Source organism: Petaurus breviceps, unplaced genomic scaffold (assembly GCF_028583685.1).
Source record: "Petaurus breviceps papuanus isolate PSGF00001 unplaced genomic scaffold, PetGlider_PUasm1.0 90823, whole genome shotgun sequence".
Taxonomy (NCBI): Eukaryota; Metazoa; Chordata; class Mammalia; order Diprotodontia; family Petauridae; genus Petaurus; species Petaurus breviceps.
The window spans coordinates 5,572,788-5,593,417 of record NW_027187352.1 but is presented as its reverse complement, the minus strand read 5'-3'; the positions used below and the strand labels follow the sequence as shown (position 1 = coordinate 5,593,417).

The 20,630-nt window shown below is 38.2% G+C and overlaps 1 protein-coding gene across 2 annotated transcripts in view; it reads right to left on the bottom strand.

The window, feature by feature from the left end:
• Positions 1–20,630, bottom strand: part of UVRAG (UV radiation resistance associated) — a 415,539-nt gene that overhangs the window by 373,372 nt on the left and 21,537 nt on the right. For both annotated transcript variants that reach the window (XM_069070876.1, XM_069070877.1), the window contains exon 2: positions 5,433–5,550. In XM_069070876.1, coding sequence (XP_068926977.1) covers positions 5,433–5,550 — 118 coding nt within the window. The remainder of the gene's footprint in view (positions 1–5,432; positions 5,551–20,630) is intronic.

Here is a 20,630-nt window from a genome sequence, read left to right as displayed (position 1 = left end):
TGCTTTTGACTACCCCTTCCCCTAATCTGTCCTCCCTTCTATCATCCCCCCCCTCTTATCTCCTTCCCCCTTACTTTCCTTTAGGGTAAGATACCCAATTGAGTGTGTATGTCATTCCCTCCTTAAGCCAAATCCAATGAGAGTAAGGTTCACTCATTCCCTCTCATCTCCCCCTTCTTCCCCTCCATTGTGAAACCTTTTTCTTGCCTTTATTATGTGAGATAATTTACCGCATTCTCTCTCTCCCTTTCTCCTTCTCCCAATATATCCCTCTCTCACCCCTTAATTTTATTTTTTAGATATCATCCCTTCATATTCAACTCACCCTGTGCCATCTATCTATCTAGCTAGCTATCTATCTATCTATCTATGTATCTATCTATTTATCCATATTCCCTCCAACTACCCTAATACTGAGAAAGATCTCATGAGTTACAAATATCATTTTCCATGTAGGGATGTAAATAGTTCAACTTTAATAAGTCCTTCATGATTTTTCTTTCCTGTTTATCTTTTCATGCTTCTCCTAAGTCTTGTATTTGAAAGTCAAATTTTCCATTCAGTTCTGGTCTTTTCATCAAGAATGTTTGAAAATCCTCTATTTCATTGATATCTATTTTTTTCCTCTGAAGTATTACACTCAATTTTGCTGGGTAGGTGATTATTGATTTTAATCCTAGCTCCTCTAACCTCCAGAATATTGTATTTCAAACCCTCTGATCCCTTAGTGTAGAAACTGCTAGATCTTGTGTTGTCTTGATTGTATTTCCAAAATACTTGAATTGTTTCTGACTACTTGCAATATTTTCTCCTTGAGCTGGGAACTCTGGAATTTGGCTACAATAATCCTAGTTTTCCTTTGGAATTTCTTTCAAGAAGAGATTGGTGGATTCTTTCTATTTCTATTTTACCTTCTGGTTCTAGAATATCAGGGCAGTTTTCCTTGATAATTTCTTGAAAGATGATCTCTAGGTTCTTTTTTTTATCACAGCTTTCAGGTAGTACAATAATTTTAAAATTATCTCTCCTGGATCTATTTTCCAGGTCAGTGGTTTTTCCAATGAGCTATTTCATATTGTCTTCTATTTTTTAATTCTTTTGGTTCTGTTTTATAATATCCTGATTTCTCATAAAGTCATTAGCTTCCATTCGCTCCATTCTAATTTTTAAGGAATTATTTTCTTCAGTGAGCTTTTGGACCTCCTTTTACATTTGGCTGGTTCTATTTTTTAAGGCATTCTCTTCATTGGCTTTCTGGACCTCTTTCACCATTTGGATTAGTCTATTTATTTTAAGGTTTAACTTTGTTCAGTATTTTTTGGGTCTCCATTAGCAAGCTTTTTGACTTGTTTTTCATCATTTTTTTGCATCACTTTCATTTCTGTTCCCAATTTTTCCTCTATTTCACTTACTTGATTTTCAAAATCCTTTTTGAGTTCCTCCATGGCCTGCAACCAATTCATATCCTTCTTAGAGGCTTCTGATGTAGAAGCTTTGATTCTGTTGTCCTCCCCGGTTGTGTTTTGATCTTCTTTGTCCCCAAAGTAAGATTCTATAGTCTGAGCTTTCCTATGTTGTTTGCTCATCCTCCCAAACACCTAACTTTCTAAGTCTTTGTCAAGGTAGCACTCTGCTTCTAGTGTGGGGGGGGAGGGGGAGGGAAAGGTGTACTATCCCAGTATTCAGTGATTTTTTATCAGCCACTCAATCCCCCACCATCTGTGGGCAGGGAGCTCCAGAAGCAGCCTCTCTGCCTCTGATGCTGCCACCACCACCACCTCTTCCACCCCAGGGCTGGGACTGGACCACGCTCCTCTTTCACCAGGGTGTAATGAGAATGGAAGACCTTCCCTGCCTCTTAACAGGCCTAAGGGAATTTGAAGATTTTCCCCACCCCCTAATAGGCCAAATGTAATCACATGGAGCCTGTAGTGGGAAGAGTTTGCTGAATGGGTGGAGCAGGAAGCTCGGAGTAAGTGCAATTAGACAGAGAGAGAAGACGCTGGCAAGGAGACAGCTAGGCTTGTGAGTGTTTGTGGAAAAGTTAAAGGATGGTGTGGTTCTCTTCTATGTTATGGTTTATTAACTTCTTTGTTGCTATGATGTGGATTTGACTTTCTGGTGCTAGGATCTGGCTTTCTGGTGTCTGAATAAACGTTTTGCTTTTGTCTTTTATATGGAGAGTGTGTTATATTTTGTAATTCAGAATTATGCCAGCACATTCAGAGTCACCATTGGTGCTGTGAATATTGTGTTGGCACTACACCAGGTCTCACAAGAGTTTTCTACTGATCTTCTATGATGTCTTTGGTGTTTGGGGATTGAAAAGTCTGAAAACTGCCAGAGCTGCCATTGACCCAGTCCCCTGCAAGGCCTGCTCCAGCCCCATCTGTGCCGATGTTGTCCCACACCTGATCATGCTCTGCTCCCAGCCCAGCCTGACAGACCCCTCCTGTCAACCCTCCAGGCTGTCTTAGACTAGAGACTTGTTTCAACTCCATCATGCTGTGGGTTGGGTTTTCTAGCTCTAGAATTTGTTTAAAGTCATTTTTCATAGGTATATTTGGGGAGGTTTGGGGGAGAGGTCAAGCAAGGCTCTGCTTTTACTCCACCATCTTGGCTCCTCCCCACACGCTAACATTTTTTAATTTTCTACTGTATTTTTATTTTGTTAAATATTTCCTAATTACATTTTAATCTGGTTCACACAGCAATGTGGCTGCTAGTCTGACATCTCTGATATATACCAAACCTCTGTTTCTTTCCACTGCACACAGGCCTATTTTACAGAAGAGAAACTAGAGGTTCAGAGAGAAATCATTTGCCCCAATTCAAATAGTAAAGAATAACAAAGCTATACCTAGAACCCAGGTTTTCTTTTTCCCAGTACAGTGTGTTCCATTAACTATATGTTCTTCCTCTTTTATAAAACCAATTAAAGGACTATGTCAATTTCATTCTTGGTAGGAAAATAAGTAGTTACAGAAAAGCTAGGTGACAGTATATATAGAACAGGACTCAAAAGTTAGGAAGACCTGAGTTTGAATACTGTTTCCAATGCCTGCGCTGTGTGACCCTGGGAAAATCACTTAAATCTCTCTTTGCCTCAGTTTCCTCATCTGTAAAATAGTGATAATAATAGCACCTACCTCCTAAGGTGGTGGTTAGGTTTAACTGAGATAACAAAAGTGTTATACAAATGCTAATTAAGAGAAAAAGGAGAAGCAGCAGCAGTAGTACTAGTAGCAGTACTAATGATCATTTTAAACTGTCATTTCTTTCAGGATCCACAGCACATGAAATTCAGTAGACAAGAAGAAGCCACAAACATTCACAGCTTAATTTTTTTTTTTGAAAGTGATCCCAAAAGTAGAACTAGAGTTATTAATAGAGTCTTTTCCTTAAGTCTTTACCTTACCTTGAAACCTTTCCAGTCTTTTTCCCATTCACTGCCCTCTACACACTCTACAACCCTCATCACTGGGCTACTTGCAGTTTCTGGGGGATGACACTCCATCTCTGTATGCTTTGCATTGGCTGCTCCTCATGCCTGGAATGGTCTTCCCCCACAACTTCACCTCTTATTTGCCCTGGGCTCCCTTCAAAACTCACTTTTTGTCCCACCTTATTTTAGGTAGACTCTCCCTACTGCCTCCCCTCCTCCTCCACTGTTAATACCTTCTCTGCTCAGATTGCCTTCCATCTACTCAGTGTATACCTGTATATACCTAGTTATCTGCATGTTATTTCCCCACTAGAATGTAAGTTCCTTTAGGATAGGAAATGTTTCTATCCTACTTTGTATCAAATGTCCATAGCACAATTCCTTGTATACAGAAAGTGCTTAATAAATGCTTGTTGAAAGCATGGCCCCAAAGAAGAGATACAACAAGATATCCTTTTCCTACTCCTCCACTTGAAGGGGTAAGAGATCCCACCAGTATAGAATACTGTACTTATTTTCATACTTTTTCAGTATATTGGTCAATTGTGTTAGTTTTTCCATTCCTCCTTTTATTTTTTTCTGTAACAATATTCTTTTTTATATGGAATTGATAGGAATCTAGCCACTGCCCCAGCCTAGCCACTGCCTCCCCCCCCCAATATCTCAACTTCTTCATCTGCCTCAATGCCTCACTAGAACAACAAGTGTGTCAACCACATCCATCAAATCTCAGACAGGACCACAATAGCCAGCCAATCAGAAAGCAGCACTAATAGGACATGGACCAGGATGTTTGACCACTAAATCACAGCCTAAGTGGACTCCTGCATAGTAACAGCAAAGAACTATCCTGAGGTGAACTTATGACATAGGAAGGCTTATTGTAACATCATTATCATACAAAAATGTTCCTCTCCCCCTGACCCTGAGCTTTTTTGTATGCAATCTGGATAACCACATGCACAGCTCCACCAAAGGCTAGGATCCCTCCTATATCAATAACCCTTCCCATATTTAAATATTCATATATTCTGTAATGATGTAATTGTATCATTTGCTCTATAAAAATCCCTGCCTTGCTCAGCTAAGCTGTTGGTTCCTTCTTGGTGCCCAGTCTACTTTTTTTTTTTTAAGCAAATGGGGTTAAGTAACTTGCTCAAGGTTACACAGCCAGTTATTTCTGGGTGTGGTACTAAGTATCTGAGCCCGGATTCAATCCCGACTCTGAGGCCGGTGCTCTTACTCACTATGCCACCTGGCACCCCCCCCAGTCCACTTTCTGAGAGGCATAATTCTTAATAAATGCCCTTGCTTAGGTTGGAGATGGTCTGAGTCTGTCAATTCTTTCGAGATGATTCCCACAACATACTGTGAAACCTGAAACAGGATGACACTCTGAGAGGGGGGAAGAAGAGATATTATGGGAGCAATTTTGGCAAAAATGTGAAAACAAAAGATACCAAAAAAATTTTTTTAATATGTTATTGTTGACTATGGAAAGACAAACTAAACATGCGAGGGAGATGATTTGTAAGTACTATTTTTAAGGACCAACCTAGTAAATCCGGGTTAAAGACAAATATTAACCAACACTCATAATAAAAAATATGAGTTACTACTGTTCAAGCAACCTAACTTAAGCAATATTCCTTTAATTCACATGAAAACTGCTATTAATTTTAAATTTAAAAAATTACATAAGTCTAGGATTGAAGATGGAAAAGTATCTACATAATTTCTAGTCTAATTTTTTGTTTATACGTATAAGGAAACAAAAACTAGAGAAGCAAAATTATTTGCCTCAAGTCACAAAGTAATAACCCAAAACTCAAATCCAGGTTCTCTGACCCCAAATCACTAACCAACAGGTGCCTCTCAACATGTATCAAAAGGATAAACTCCTACATAAATATACTTGTAAGGAATGATAATGAGAAAAGAATGGGATATAACAGCCCATGGCTTCCAAATACATGGCTTCCTTTACCTTTATATATCTTTTCACTATTGCACAAGTGAAGTGTGAAGTAGGTATCAAGGAGTCGGTGGCCATTCCTATTAACAATGTTCCGGGCAGCAATATTCCGGAGATGTCGAAGACGGCGCTAAAAAAAAAAAAAAAAAGGGAAAAAAAAGGTCATTTAGCTTTCTTTCTAGGGAAAAATTTTTAGAAATCTTATTTTTCATTATCTTTAAGTCTAATAGATTTTGCTGTTTATTCATTTATTTTCCAAAGGCTATGGGTAAATCACTTTATTTCTTTTAGTCTCAATCTCTAATAAGATTAATGACACCTCACCCATCTACCTCACAGGATTACTATGAGAAGGAAATAATATAGACATGAACAAAATTCCAAAAAGCACAAAGTACTGTAGAAATGTAGGAAATTACTATTATTTTCCCCAGTGCCTTTCAAAGAGCTGGTACTTAATAAATGTCTACAAATTAAATTAAATTCCCTAAAAAGTAGTACTCCTCCCCCCTCCAAACCCCACAGAAAGTACATGAAAGAAAATCCATCTGAAATGGAGTAAAGGGGACTGTAGTCATTACATACACCCTGCACCGTTTACAAATGTTTGGAAGCTCCTCTGTGCAATCAGAGATAAGAAAAGAAGAGTCAAAAATAGTAGGCACTCTCAGGCTATCCCACCCAACAATGATTCCAATTGTTGAGAGAGTTCAATGAAAATGGTATTTCACCCACATGTAACCAGTTTCCACAGCTTTGGTCAGACCTCCATCCCCAATTCTGGCTCTCCTCTCCTACAGTGCTTCCAATAATGGCTCCAATAGCAGAGCATGTGTTATTTTGAATCACTGATGCTGGCAACTCAAAAGTTATATAAATAGCCATGTAAGTTAGTCAACAAGAACATAAGAAAAACTGATAGAGGAACCAGATAATCTCAAATCAAGTCAACAAGTGTTTATTAAGCACCTACTATGTGCCAAGTGATGTGCTAAATGATGAGAATATAGAGAAAAGCAAAAATAGTCCTTGCCTACCAAGAAGCTCACAGTCTAATGCAAGAGATAACGTACAAAAAGCTATGTACCAAAACAAACTAGGATAAATTACACAGAAAGGACAAATTGGAGACAATCTCAGAGGGAAGGCATTAAGGAGGACTAAGAAAGGTTTCTTGTAGGAGGTAGAATTAAGCTGTATATGAAGAATATCAAAGTAGCCAGAACCTAGAGATGAGGAAGTAAAGCATTTATGGCATGGGATACAGCCAATAAAAATGCACAGTTGGGAGATGGAGTGTTGGTGGAACAGCAAGGAGACCAATGTCACTGTATCATATAGTACATGAAGGGAAGTAAGGTTTTAATAATACTGGAAAGGCAGGAAGGGGACTAGTTAGGAAAAGCTAACTCTAAAAACCATAGAATTCCATATCTTACAGATTTTCAAACTCACAGAAAAAGAAACCAATAATGACAATATTAAAGTTTCCACACCCTTACATCCAGGCATGCTAGCCTCATCCTGGCAAGAAAAGACTTTTTTTTTTTTTAATGACAGCTAAGTCATAAGGGTTTGCCTGTAGGAACCAATTGCTCAGCCCTAAAACATGCTCTCTCTTTCTTCAGGCTAACATCTATAAATATGCTGTGTCAGGAATACTAATAAGTGCACGCAAATGTAATACAATATGCATTTATACCTGTAACCAGACAGGAAAACACATTACCATACTTTTCTGAACAAAGTCTAGATACATCACAGAATCTAAATGTTTAATAGACCTGTATAACTTAAATAGACAGCACAGTGTTCTCGAAGAAAGTGTTCCCAGTGCTCACTTTAAAAATGCTTCCATTTCCAGGCTTCCCATCATTACTTTAACATGCCCTTCATCATGCAAACGATTTCTTCTGAATGCATTTTCCACTCAACCTTTCTCCTAATTTTAAATAGTAGGTAGGCTTCAGAGCTCTGTCTCTGACACATACTATCTATATGACCACAGGCAAGTCAATTAACCACTCCCAGTTCTGGACAATTCTCTAAGATCACAAATGGCATGGGACTGCATTTTGGGAAGTAATTCCCATATTGGGAATTCCCTATACTGATGAAATGACAGGTCAGAAACAAAATTTAAAAGGAACTATTGTTTATCCAATATATCCATATACTATTCTCATGAAGAAGACTCAATATATCCAAACTGGTCTCCTGATCCACCCTGACCTTACATTATATTCACCCAACAATTAATTAAATTTTAACCTGAGTTCACAGAGTATGTATAATGCAAACTAAATAAAGTAATAGTCCCATTTAGACTGTGTACTGGTCAGACCACATCTAGAATACTTGGCTCAGATGATTGGCTCCCCAAGAGCAAAGGATACGTCATTAATTTTTATGTTTTGTTGAGCATCTTGTAGATGGCACATAATCGATAAATATTTTTCTTAAATGACAACAGAATTCCAAACACCACATTTCAAGCTGAAACTGACTAAAGGTATTCAGAGGAAAGTGAACAATCTGGTCAAAGTTCTATACCTTATATATGAGGAGAAAGACTAGACAGAGAATAGCTAGAAGAATAGTTATCATATAGAAAGGGGTACCAAGAGCAGAACCATAATGAGCAGGTGAAAATTGTAGGAAGGCAGATTTCCGTTCACTACAAAAGAGGGCTTTATAACAATAAGAGCATTCTAAATGGAAGATGTTGCCTCACAAGGTGATGATTACCCAACCACTAGAAGTAATCAAGTTTAGAATGACCACTTATCATATATATATATGATATATACACATATATATATATACACATACAATATCAATTTCTATTTAGTGGGAGGATATATTAGATCATCTCTAAGGTTCTAAGTATAAAATTATATAATTTAAGCGGTGTCTAGGTGGCGCAGTGAGTAAAGCGCCGGCCCCAGAGTCAGGAGGACCTGAGTTCGGTTCCGGCCTCAGACACTTAATACACACACAAAAAAACTAGCCGTGTAACCTTGGGCAAGTTGCTTAACCCCAACTGCCATCCAAAAGGCAAAAAAAATTTAAAAATAAAATTACATAATTTTAATCATTAGAATAACATAAGGGGTCCAGAAATATCAGAAATAAGTCTAATACCCTAACGCAACAGGGTAAATTATAAGTGAGTTTTGATGATCTCTATGTGATATAGATAATGGAGAGATAGCATAGCAAAGTGGATAAAGCACAAGACCTAGAGTCAGAAAAATCTGTGCTCAATCCAGTCTCAGACACTTACTAGCTATGTGACCCTAGGGAAGAGACTTAACTTCTCTGGGCCTTAGTTTCCTCATCTATAAATTGAGGAGAATGGACTTAATGACTTTTAAGGTCTCTTTTTGGTCGAAATTTATAATCCTATCATTCAATTATCACTAGTTTGAGGTACTATTTTATATGGCACCATAAGAAATTTTAAGAGTTGATCATAGGCTCTAGTATTGACTTATATTGGTAGAGAGACTCTCCTCTCCAGGGAGCTCCCTACATGTGTGAAATCACAACTCTAGTCCCTATTCCATCCTTCCCATAGGAAATTATACAAAAAACAATCATCATCTATAACCTCCCACAAGAGTAGCTCCACATGGTGGTGCCAGCCATCTGGCCATCATCCTTAACTCCAGCACACTGAAACCCTTGGATTTTTTTCACTAGAATGCAAAGGACAAATGGCTGAACTTCAGTCACTACCCTACCAACTCCACTCCAAACCATGCTCTTCAATTTCCTAGATTCCTTTCATGCATGATCATTCCCCATTAGAAAGCAAGCTCCATCAACAACATTATCATCACTAGCATGTAGGTAGCACTTGAAGGTTTACAAAGTGCTTTCTATATGTTCTCATTTGATCCTGTGAAGAAGGCACTATTATCTCTAACTTACTGATAAGAACACAGAAGCTGAAAAAAAGGTAAGGGACCTCATCTGATGGAGGCAAGAGAATCTTTTAGTGCCCTACCTGCCTCAAATCTCTATGTAGGGCAGTCCAGCCCATACACTGCTGCCAAAATTACTTTCCTTAAGTGCATATCTAACTATATCACTACTCGGTTCAACTAATTCTATAGTGGCTTTACTACTGCCTCTGGGATAAAATATAAACTCCTCTGTTCAGAGGAACTCTGTTAAAGCCCTTCACAACCTGGTCACAGCCTACCTGGACATTTTTCTTCCTTCCCCCCAGTCTGCAATTCTCCCCATCACCCAATCTACCCCTCTTCTGAATTTCCCTGTTACTGTCAAGGACACCACCATATCCTCCCAGATCCTCAGTGTCATCTTCAACTTTTCATTCTCATTCACCCGACATATCTAAACAGTTTCCAAATCTTGTTATTTCCTTAACCCTGACATCTTTCAAATGCAGCTCCTTTCATCCATTCACACAGCCATTGCCCTAGTCCAGGATTCTCTCACCTCTGACCTTTTAATTGTTCTTCCTGCCTCTAGTCTCTCCCCACTCCATTTCAGCCTCCACTCAATTGCCAAAGTGATTTTCCCAAAACACAAGACTAGTCTGCAGGAATCGTGTATGCACCTACTTCTGTGTATGTTGTCTTCCCCATCAGAATACGAGAGCAGGGATGTTTTTTGTCTGTATCCCCAGCACTTGGCATACAATACGTAATTAATAAATACTTACTGAAGGATCAATCATCATGCATTACAATAACCCATGTTTATGTATTACTAGATTATAAACTCTAGGAGAGTTTATCATATCTAAAATATGTAACTCAAATCAGTTTATAGCAAAACGTAGGCACTTCACTAGAACTGAATTTATAGAATGTTAGGTGCTGGTTTAGATACAAAACAATCTGTCCTAATGGAATTAAGAGTCTAGAATAAATTCAGAGTCTAGAACTCATTATTCTCCCCACCCCTGCCCCAAAACAACTGTCTGTTTTCAAAAAGGCATATTTTACATTAGTCTTCAAATCTGGTAATAATAGAACGAAATAAATTCCTCTCTGTCTGTAATCCTCCACAATGTTCTTCCTCCAATGCTGCCCCGATCTGTACTTGGAAGGTCAAAGGTTAAGTTCAAAAGAACTTAGTCACTAGGCTGCCTGAAAGGTGATGAACTTCTCACCACAGCAACATTCAAAAATTACTAAGTCACCATTGTGATCTGCGCTGTTGAACAAATGAATGGGGGGGGGGGAGAAACCATAGAAAGAATATCCACACTCCCAAAATCATGGGTCCTTAAAGCACTGAAGTATTTAATGAAAGAAAGAAAAGAGCCTATGTGTTGAACTGTAACATTTTCAATGATTAAAAATTGACTCACTTTGGGTCAAAGGGACCCAAGGCCAGAATTAATTAATTGAAAAGTATTTTTAGGGAAATGTAGTTTTATTATCTATACAATCAATAGAAATAACTGAGGTCAGGTATTATCTGCAGCAGATATCCTGGACTATCAATATCTCTACCAAAAAAAGTATTCAGACTCAAGTTAGGTACCCTCTTCCTTACTGATAACAGAGACAAACAAATGGGGACTCTGGATTAGCAATTAGAGTAGAATATTATAGGGAGTAGAATGGGGAATCTCTGCAGAACACCTGGATCTAGATGGCTAGTCCACTGAATATGTCTTATATGTGTGTGTGTATGTATCTAGGTATGTATGTATGTATGTATCTCTTATTAGAGGTCAAACCCTTCTCCCAAAAGGATATATATATATTTGACTCAAGAAGAATTATTATAGTATTTCCAAAGTAAGATCATCTGTATGTATCAATGCACTCCCCTCTTCGAGAAACTCCAGTGACTCCTTACATTGCCCCTAGGAGAAAATATAAACTTTTCTGTTTGGCATTTAAAACCCTTCTGATAACAAAAAGTAACTTCATATTGGTGAGAATCAATGAAAAGAGCAAGTAATGATGTAAGGAAAAGTTAGGAAAATACCAAGAAAACAAAAAAAATCTGGGTCCTTTGATTTTGGTTATCATTAAAATTACTAGCAGGATATTTCCATTTTTTCAATATGGATTAAACACTGGTTTCTTTAAAAAAAAAAAAACTATAATATGCCTCAGTACAGCCTATGTTTTCAAGTTCACATATTCTAGTCACACTGGCCTACCTGCTATTCCACCTATAGTGCATTCAATTTCCTGTTTCCTGACTTTTTAAAAAATATATTGTATTTGTTTCAATCAGCAAAAATCCACTTCGTCAATCTCCCATCATGACCCTCCCCTACCCGAACAGAGAGCAAAAGAAAAAACAAGCATGTATAGTCAATCAAAAACAAATTTCCACATTAATCGAGTATTAAAATTTTTTTGTCTCATTCTGTATTGAGTTCTTCATCTATCAGGAAGTGGGTAGCATGTACTATCATTAGTCCTCTGGAATTACTGTCTCTATACTGATATCAGAGGTCCTAATTCTTTCAAATTTGCTTCTCTTCACCATATTGTTGTCATTGAGTAACTTGTTCTCCTGGTTTTGTTCATTTCCCTATGCATTAGTTCATATCTTCCCGCTGAAACCATTCCCTTCATTCTTTCTTATAGCACAAGTCACATATATACTATAACTTAAGCAATAATTTCCCACAATAGGAGTGCACTCAATCAAATTCCCATTCTTTGCCACTCCTGCAGAAAGAGTTGTGAACTAGCCCAACCATGCTAGAAAACAATTTGGAACTATGCCCAAACAGTTATAAAACTGTGCATACCCTTTGACCCAGCAATACCATTGGTAGGTCTGTATCCCAAAAAGATCAAAGAAAAGGAAAAAGGACCTATATGTACAAAAATACTAATTGCAGCTCTTTTTGTGGTGGCAAAGAATTGGGAGTAGAGGGGATACCCATCAATTAGGGAATAGCTGAACAAGAAATTGTGGCATATAATTGTAATGGAATGTGCTATAAGAAATGTCAAGCAGTCTGGGATAAGAACTCACTATTTGACAAAAACTGCTCTGGAAAATAGTATGGTAGAAACTGGGTACCACATACAAAAATAAAATCCAAATGGGTACACGATTTAGGTATAAAGGCTGATATTATAAACAAATTAGGGGAGCAAGGAATAGTTTATCTGTCAGATTTATGGAGAATGGAGGAATTAATGTACCAAACAAGAGATAGAGAACATTATGAAATGTGAAAGAGATAATTTTGATTACATTAAATTGAAAAGCTTTTGCACAGTCAATACGACCAATATTAAGAGGGAAGCAGAAAACTGGGAAAGAATTTTTAAAACTAGTGTTTCTGATAAAGGCCTCATTTATGAAATATATAGAGAACTGAGTCAAATTTACAAGAATACAAGTCATTCTCCAATTGATAAACGGTCAAAGGATATGAACTAGCAGTTTTCAGAGGAAGAAATTAAGATATTTACAATCACATGAAAAAATGCTCTAAATCACTAATGATTAGAGAGATGTAAATCAAAACAACTCTGAGGTACCACATCACACCTATCAGATTGGCTAACACAACAAAACAGAAAAATAATAAATGTTGCCAAGGATGTGGGAAAATTGGCACACATTCATCAGCTGGTGAGCTGATCCAACCATTCTGGAGAGCAATTTGGAACTATGCCCAATGGACTATAAAAATGTGCATACCCTTTGACCCAGCAATAGTACTTCTAGGGCTGTATCCCAAAGAGATCATAAAAATGAGAAAAGGACCCAAGTGTACAAAAATATTTATAGCAGTTCTTTTTGTGGTGGCCAAGAACTGGAAATTGAGGAAATAGCCATAAATTGGGGAATGGCTGAACAAGTTGTGGTATATGAATGTAATGGAATACTATTGTGCTATAAGAAATGATGAGCAGGCAGACTTCAGAGAAACCTAGAAAGACTTATATGAACTGATGCTAAGTGAAGTGAGCAAAACCAGGAGAACATGGTTCACAGAAAAGAGCCACAGTGTGCAATGGCTGATTTTGATAAACTTAGCCCTTCTCAGCAATGCAACGACCTAAAACATTTCCAAAGGACTTATGGTGGTAAATGTCATCCACATCCAGAGAAAGAAATATGGAGTCTGAATGCAGAGCAAAGCAAACTATTTTCTTTTTTGTTTTGTTTTTTTCTTTCTCACCACCTCTCCCATTCATTATAATTCTTTTATGCAACATGACTAATGTGAAAATGTGTTTAATAGGAATGTATTGTAGAGTCATATTATATTGCACGCCATCTTAGGGAGGGAGGGGGAGAAAATTTAAAACTTACAAAATGAATGTTGAAAACTAAAAACAAATAAATTGACAAATTAAAAAAAAAAAAAGAAATGCCAAGCAAAATTGTTTCAGAAAAACCTGCTTCAGCAAAAGCCCTACATGAACTGATATAGAATGAAGTGAACAGAACCAGGAGATCAGAACCAGTTACATAGTAACTGCAATACTATTAACAATAACCAACTGTGAAAGACTTTAGTTACTCTGATCAATACGATCCAAGACAATTTCAAAGAATTCATGATGAAAAATGCTATCTGCCTCCAGAGAAATTGATAAATGCTGAGTACAAAGTGAAGTATAATTTTTTTTACTTTATTTTTCTTGCTTTTTGGGAGCAACATGGTTAACATGAAAATGTTTAACATGAGATCATATATATTAATTGTTACATTGCTTGCTTTTTCAATAGGTGAGGGCTGAAAACAATTTGGAACTCAAAACTTTTTTTTTAAATGAATGTTACAAATAATTTAAAACTAAAAAAAAAAAATGTAGGCCATGTACCATGAGATCCCTCTTCTTTTGCTCATCTAAAAACCCACTAACATAAACCCTCACTCTTCTCCTCCAGTCTTTGATAATTATACAGACAAGTGCCAAGGGCCCTTGATCCAATCCAATCCCATCTCATCTTGTCCTGTCATAGTCTCCCACCCTACCCCCTACCTTCAAAGCATTCCTATCTACCATTGGTCCCTTCCCAACTACCTTCAAGTATGCCCAAGTCTCCCTTATTCCTAAAATATCTTCACTATACCCTACCTTTCACTCAAATTATTGTCCTATCGCTTTCTTCCCTTTCTTAGCCATTTAAATACTTAGGGGAAAAAAATATACTTATTGCCTTGATTTCTCCTCACTCCTCAATGCTTGGCAAATAAGGAATCTGAATTTGTCACTCACATGAAACTGCTTTCTTAGGCAGAGTCAAGATGGCAGAGTAGAAACAGGACTTCCTCAGGGCTCTAGCTTCCATCCCACCCCTGCCCAATTCACGAAAAAGGTGACTCCGAACAAACTCTGGAGCTACAGAACCCACAAAATGACACAGAGAAGCTAACCTCCTGCTAAGGACAGCCCGGCAGGTTGACAGGAAATGGCCAGCAGAGCACTGTAGGAGCCAACCCCAGCCTTACTCCAGCCTGAGGTTTTAGCCTCAGGGCAGACCTGACAGCCTCCGGTTGGAGGGACTTCAGATTACCAGCAGCTGTAGTGGTTTCCAGAATTATCAACCCATAAATGCCAAGGACAAAATGAGAGGTCAGTGCAGTGTGGACTTTGGGATCCAGTAGTTTGGGAGTCTGTTGGCCTTTATCCCCTGGAGGGAGAAGCCACTGAGGGACCAGGGTTGTGCAGCCACCACCATGTAGCAGCTTTAGCTCCTGGACTGCAGATTGTACAGGGACCAAGTGACCAGTCTGAGGAGTAATCACTCTTGCTTTAACCTGCTTGGATCTGGATTGCGGTCTAGGGTGGAGGTCCTGGGGTGTGTGACCAACTTGCCAGAGCATGTGGAAGCTTCAGAGAGGGCACCTAACTATTACCTTCAGCAGCTGAGAAAACCCCAGCGACTGGGACGAAGCCCCCCTGTCTGGTAGCAGAGTCCTACTGTGGCAAAAAACCTAAAAGACAAGTAATTGAGTGGCAACATGAGCAAACGAGGGAAACAAAGCAAACAGAGCAACCCAACTTTACACTCCTATTTTGAAGACAAAAAGGATCAAAGCATGGAACAGGAGGAAGACAATGAAGTCAGAACTCATGCACCAAAAGCTTCCAAGAAAAATACGAGCTAGTTGCAGCCACAGAGGACCTTAAGAAGGATTTTGAAAACCAAATAAGAGAAGTGGAGGAAAAATTGGGAAGAGAAATGGGAACAAGGCAAGAAAATTATGAAATGAGAGTCAACAACCTGACGGAAGAAAATAACACCTTAAAAAATAGACTAACTCAAATGGCAAAAGAGGCTCAAAAAGCCAATGAGGAGAAGAGTGCCTTAAAAAGCCGAATTTGCCAGATGGAAAAAGAATCTCAAAAGCTCACTGAAAAGAATCATTCCTTCAGCATTACATTGGAGCAAATGGAAGCTAGTGACCTGATGAGAAATCAAGATACTATTAAACAGATCCAAACAAATGAAAAAATAGAAGGCAATGTGAAATATCTCACTGGAAAAACCACTGACCTGGAAAATAGATCCAGGAGAGATCATTTAAAAATTATTGGACTACCTGAAAGCCATGATCAGAAAAGGAACGTAGAAATCATCCTTGAAGAAATTCTCAAGGAAAATTGCCCTGATGTTTTAGAAGCAGAGGGCAAAACAGAGGTTAAAAGAATCCACTGATCACCTCCTGAAAAAGATCCCCCCCAAAAAAAACTCCTAGGAATATTATAGCCAGGTTCCGGAATTCCCAGATCAAGGAGAAAATATTGCAAGCAGCCAGGAAGAAACAATACGAATATTGTGGAAACATAATCAGGATAACACAGGATCTGGCAGCTTCTACACTGACAGATCAAAGAACTTGGAATATGATATTCCGGAGGTCAAAGGAGCTGCGATTAAAACCAAGAATCACCTACCCAGCAAAACTGAGTATCATGTTTCAGGGGAAAATATGGTCATTCAGTGAAATAGAGGACTTTCAAGCATTCTTGATGAAAAACCCAGAGCTGAATAGAAAATTTGACATTCAGATATAAGAAGCAAGAGAAACATAAGAAGGTAAACAGGGAAAAGAAATCATAAGGAACTTATCAAAGTTGAACTATTTATATTCCTACATGGAAAAATGATCATTGTAACTTATGAAACTTTTCTCAGTATGAGAATAGTTGAAGGGAATAGAAATGTGTGTGTGTGTATATGTATATACCTACATATATATGTCTATAAAGGAGGGTATATATGGGTATATGAATACATATGTGAATGTGTACAGGTATACATAGAGGGCACAGGACCAATTTAATAGGAAGGAATGATAATTAAAAGGTGAAATTAAGAGATGAGAGAGGAATATAATGAGAAGAGATGGGGAGACACAAAATAGGGTAAACGATCTCATATAGAAGAGGCAAGGGAAAATGGTTACAATGGAGGGGAAGAACAGGAAATCAAAAGGGAATGGGTCAACCTTATTCTCATTGAATTTGGCTTAGGGAGGGAATGACATACACACTAAATAGGGTTTCTCACCCTACAGAAGAATAAGGGGGGAAGGGGATGAGAGGGGGGATAATGGAAGGGAGGGCAGGCTGAGGGGGAGGGAAGTTGGAAGCACCCACTTTTGAAAAGGGACAGGATCAAAGTAGAGAACAGAACAAGTAGGAGGTGGGATATATAGTCAGTCTTTTACAATATATCCACTATGGGAATGTTTTGCATAGCTACACATGTACAAACTATATTAAATTGCTTATCTTCCCAGTAAAGATGGGTGACAAGGGAGGAAGGGAATGAATCTGGAATTCAAAGTTTTAAAATCAAATGCTTAAAATACATATATATATATATACATACATACTATTATTAATATTATTTTACATGTAACTGGGAAATAAGATATACAGGCACTGGGGCATAGAGATCCATAGTGCCATACTGCAAAGTCAGAGGGGGTATGGGATAAGATATGGGAGAGAGCAGATTGGAGGAGGGGATATCCAGTGGGATCGCTATTTTGGGGTGGTGGGTAGGGGAAAAACGGGGAAAAAATTTGTAACTCAAAATCTTGCAGAAATAAATGATGTAAACTAGAAGTTAATAAAGCATTTGATAAAAAAAAAGAAACTGCTTTCCTGAAAATTAGTGTACATCTTAATTGCTACATCCAATGAATGATCTTTTCTCAGATTTCATCCTTCTTGACTGTTCTACATTTGACACTATTTAGCTCCTTTGTCAAATAGTCATGTCAAAATCTTTGTGACCCCATTTGGAGTCTTCTTGGCAAAATGGTTTGCCATTTCCATCTCCAGCTCATTTTACAGATGAGGAAACTGAGGCAAACAGGGGAAATTACTTGCCTAGGGTCGTACAGTCAGTAATAGGTCTGCGGTCAGATTTGAATTCGGGTACTCCTGACTCCAGGTCTGGCATTCTATCAAACTTCCTTCTGGATATTCTCTTCACTCTGGGTTTTCATGACACTGCTCTCTCTCTTGCCTCTCCTCTTACCTGTCTCAACACTCCTCATATCTCTTGCTGGATCATAATCCACATTATACCATTTAACTATAGGTGTAACCTAAGGCTCTGTCCTGGGCCCTCTGTTCACTTTGTGACCTCATCAGTTCCAAACAGGTTTAATTATCAACTCTATGCAGCTAACTCACAGATTTACATACTGTATCCAGCCCCAATCTCTCCCCTAGACTTCTATCTACTTGACTGCCTATAGAATATTTCTAACAGGATGTTCTAGAGACTTTTCAAACTCAGCATGTACATAAAAGAATTCATTATCTTTCCCCTAAAATCTACTCATCTTCCAAACTCCTTATTTCTGTCAAGGACGCTGATATTCTTCTAGTTGTTCAGATTCATATGCCCAATGTTCTTGATTCCACTGCCTCTCACCCCTCATATTCAAGTAATTGCCACAGTTTGTCTTTTCTACCTCCTAATGACCCCTTAACTGGTCTCTCTCTGCCTCACATCTCTCCTTAAACCACACAATAGCTAAAGTGATTTTCCTTAAGTTCAGTTTTTACCAAGTTACTCCCTTACTCAAACTCCAATAGATCTCTGAAGTCGTTCCTAATTCCCCATCTCCCAGCTTCTAGTCCTGACAGGGTATTTACTATGGATGTGCTTATTGTATACACATGCAGTGCCCTCTTCCACTCCCAAAAGAATTCAAGTTCTTTGAGGATAGGGACTGTTTCATTTTTTGTCTTTATATCCCCAGTGCCTAAGTACAGTGCCTGACACATAGCAATCACTTAACCACTAGTTAAATCAACAATGCTTTGTTATTCTATGATCCCTCGTGCATTTATGCAATAAGTTCTTTCATTTTTTTATGCTTTCAATTTTATGTTAAACTGCCATTTCAATGCTCACTAAGATTACAAGTGCAGTATGGGGGCAATAAAGTTAACTCATCCATACAATCAGGGCTCTCCCTAAAAGAGAACAGTAGCAAAGAACAATCCAGAATTTAGGTACCTCAGAGGAAATCTCTCATCCTCTCTCCAGAAAACCATTAACAACACATGCTGTTAAAAAAAGAGGAGGTAGGGGCGGCCAGGTGGCTCAGTGAGTAAGAGCACCAGCCCAGAGTTGGGATGACCTGGGATCGAATCCAGGCTCAGATACTTAGCACCACACCTGGAAATAACTGGCCATGTAATCTTGAGCAAGTTACTTAACCCCAATTGCTTTAAAAAAAAAAAAAAGAGGAGGTAGTATCTTTACCTATTAAGAATAGTTCATTATTACTATTACTGAACGAAAAAGCAATCGTTATGGGTTTTACAATAGCAAGGATAAGGAAGAAGAAGGAAGACAACTCCTGCTCTTATTAGCTGCATACTTCTTGCAGTTTGTAAGGGTCATCAAAGGACAGCCAACTTCAAGTTTCTCACCATATGGCAATACTTAATGAAGTCACATTTTGGGTTCTCTGCCTAGGAATTATGTCTAATTTAATTAAACATCCCACATAACACAGAAATAGGAGATTGAACTAGATAATCTCTCATATTCCTTCCAACTCGAATAAGACACTATGATTTTCTAATATTTTACATTTAACAAGAGTTGCTGTTTCTTTAATCAAAAGAAATCTCTTAAGAACTATCTATGCGCCAGGCACTATGTGAAATACTGAAGGTACAAAGAGAAAAACACAATAGTTCCAATCCTCAAATGGTAGAGAGGGAGGAAGGGAAGATTTGTTAAACACTTGCAATGTGCCAGGTACCCTAAGAGCTTTACAAATATTATCTATTTCATGTGATCCTCACAAAAGCGCTGGGAGGTAGGTGCTAATGTTATCCCCATTTTATAACAGAGAAAGCTAAGGCAGGCAATTGTTAAATGACTTGCCCAAGGTCACACAGCTAGTAAATTCCTGAGGCAGGATTGGAATTGAGGTCTTTCTGCCTCCTGGCATAGTGTTCTATCCACAGTGTCCCCTAGCTGCCTCTATATGACAATATATATAAAATACACACAAAGTATAAGGTAAATTTCAGGAGGGAAACAGTAACAGCTGGTGGGAATTAAGAAAGGCATTATGGAAGAGGTGGTTCTTGAGCTTAGCTTCAAAGAGAGTCAGTCTAAGAGATAGAAGTGAAAAGGAATACACTACAGGCATAGGGGAGAGCCTGGGCAAGGCAAAGACAAAAAAGATGAAAAGTCACATGCAAGGAATAACACCTGCAGTGGCTGAAATATCTCACCATCTTGCCCACCAAACTGATATTTTGCAGCTACTTTTCTTTGTAAGAACACTGTTGGATCTAAGTCACTACTTTATTGATACATTTGTTTTTGCTTTGTTTTTTCTTTCTGACTCTCGACATATTACATATTCTAATTGGTTTCCCAACCAATTATGAATTAATTGATCCAGTTAAGACTTGTGATCTTTGCTAGACAGCAAGCCTCCTTAACCCACAGCAGGCACAGCCAAGGCAACAACTATTTCCTTCACTAATCCTCCAGCAGCAAAGATCTGTATGAAGGTGATGTCACCATCAATAAAGGAATGGAAAAACCACCATGTAGACAGTGATAACCATTCAATGAATGATTACACCAAAAAAAATCAAAATTAAATTAAACAAAATTAAAAAGATCAAACAGGAGTCAAATGAGATGAGAGGACACTTCCAGCCCACCTCTTTATGCCTTATAATTTAAGCCATCTCTTTTCATTAAATGTTTCTCTTACTGTGA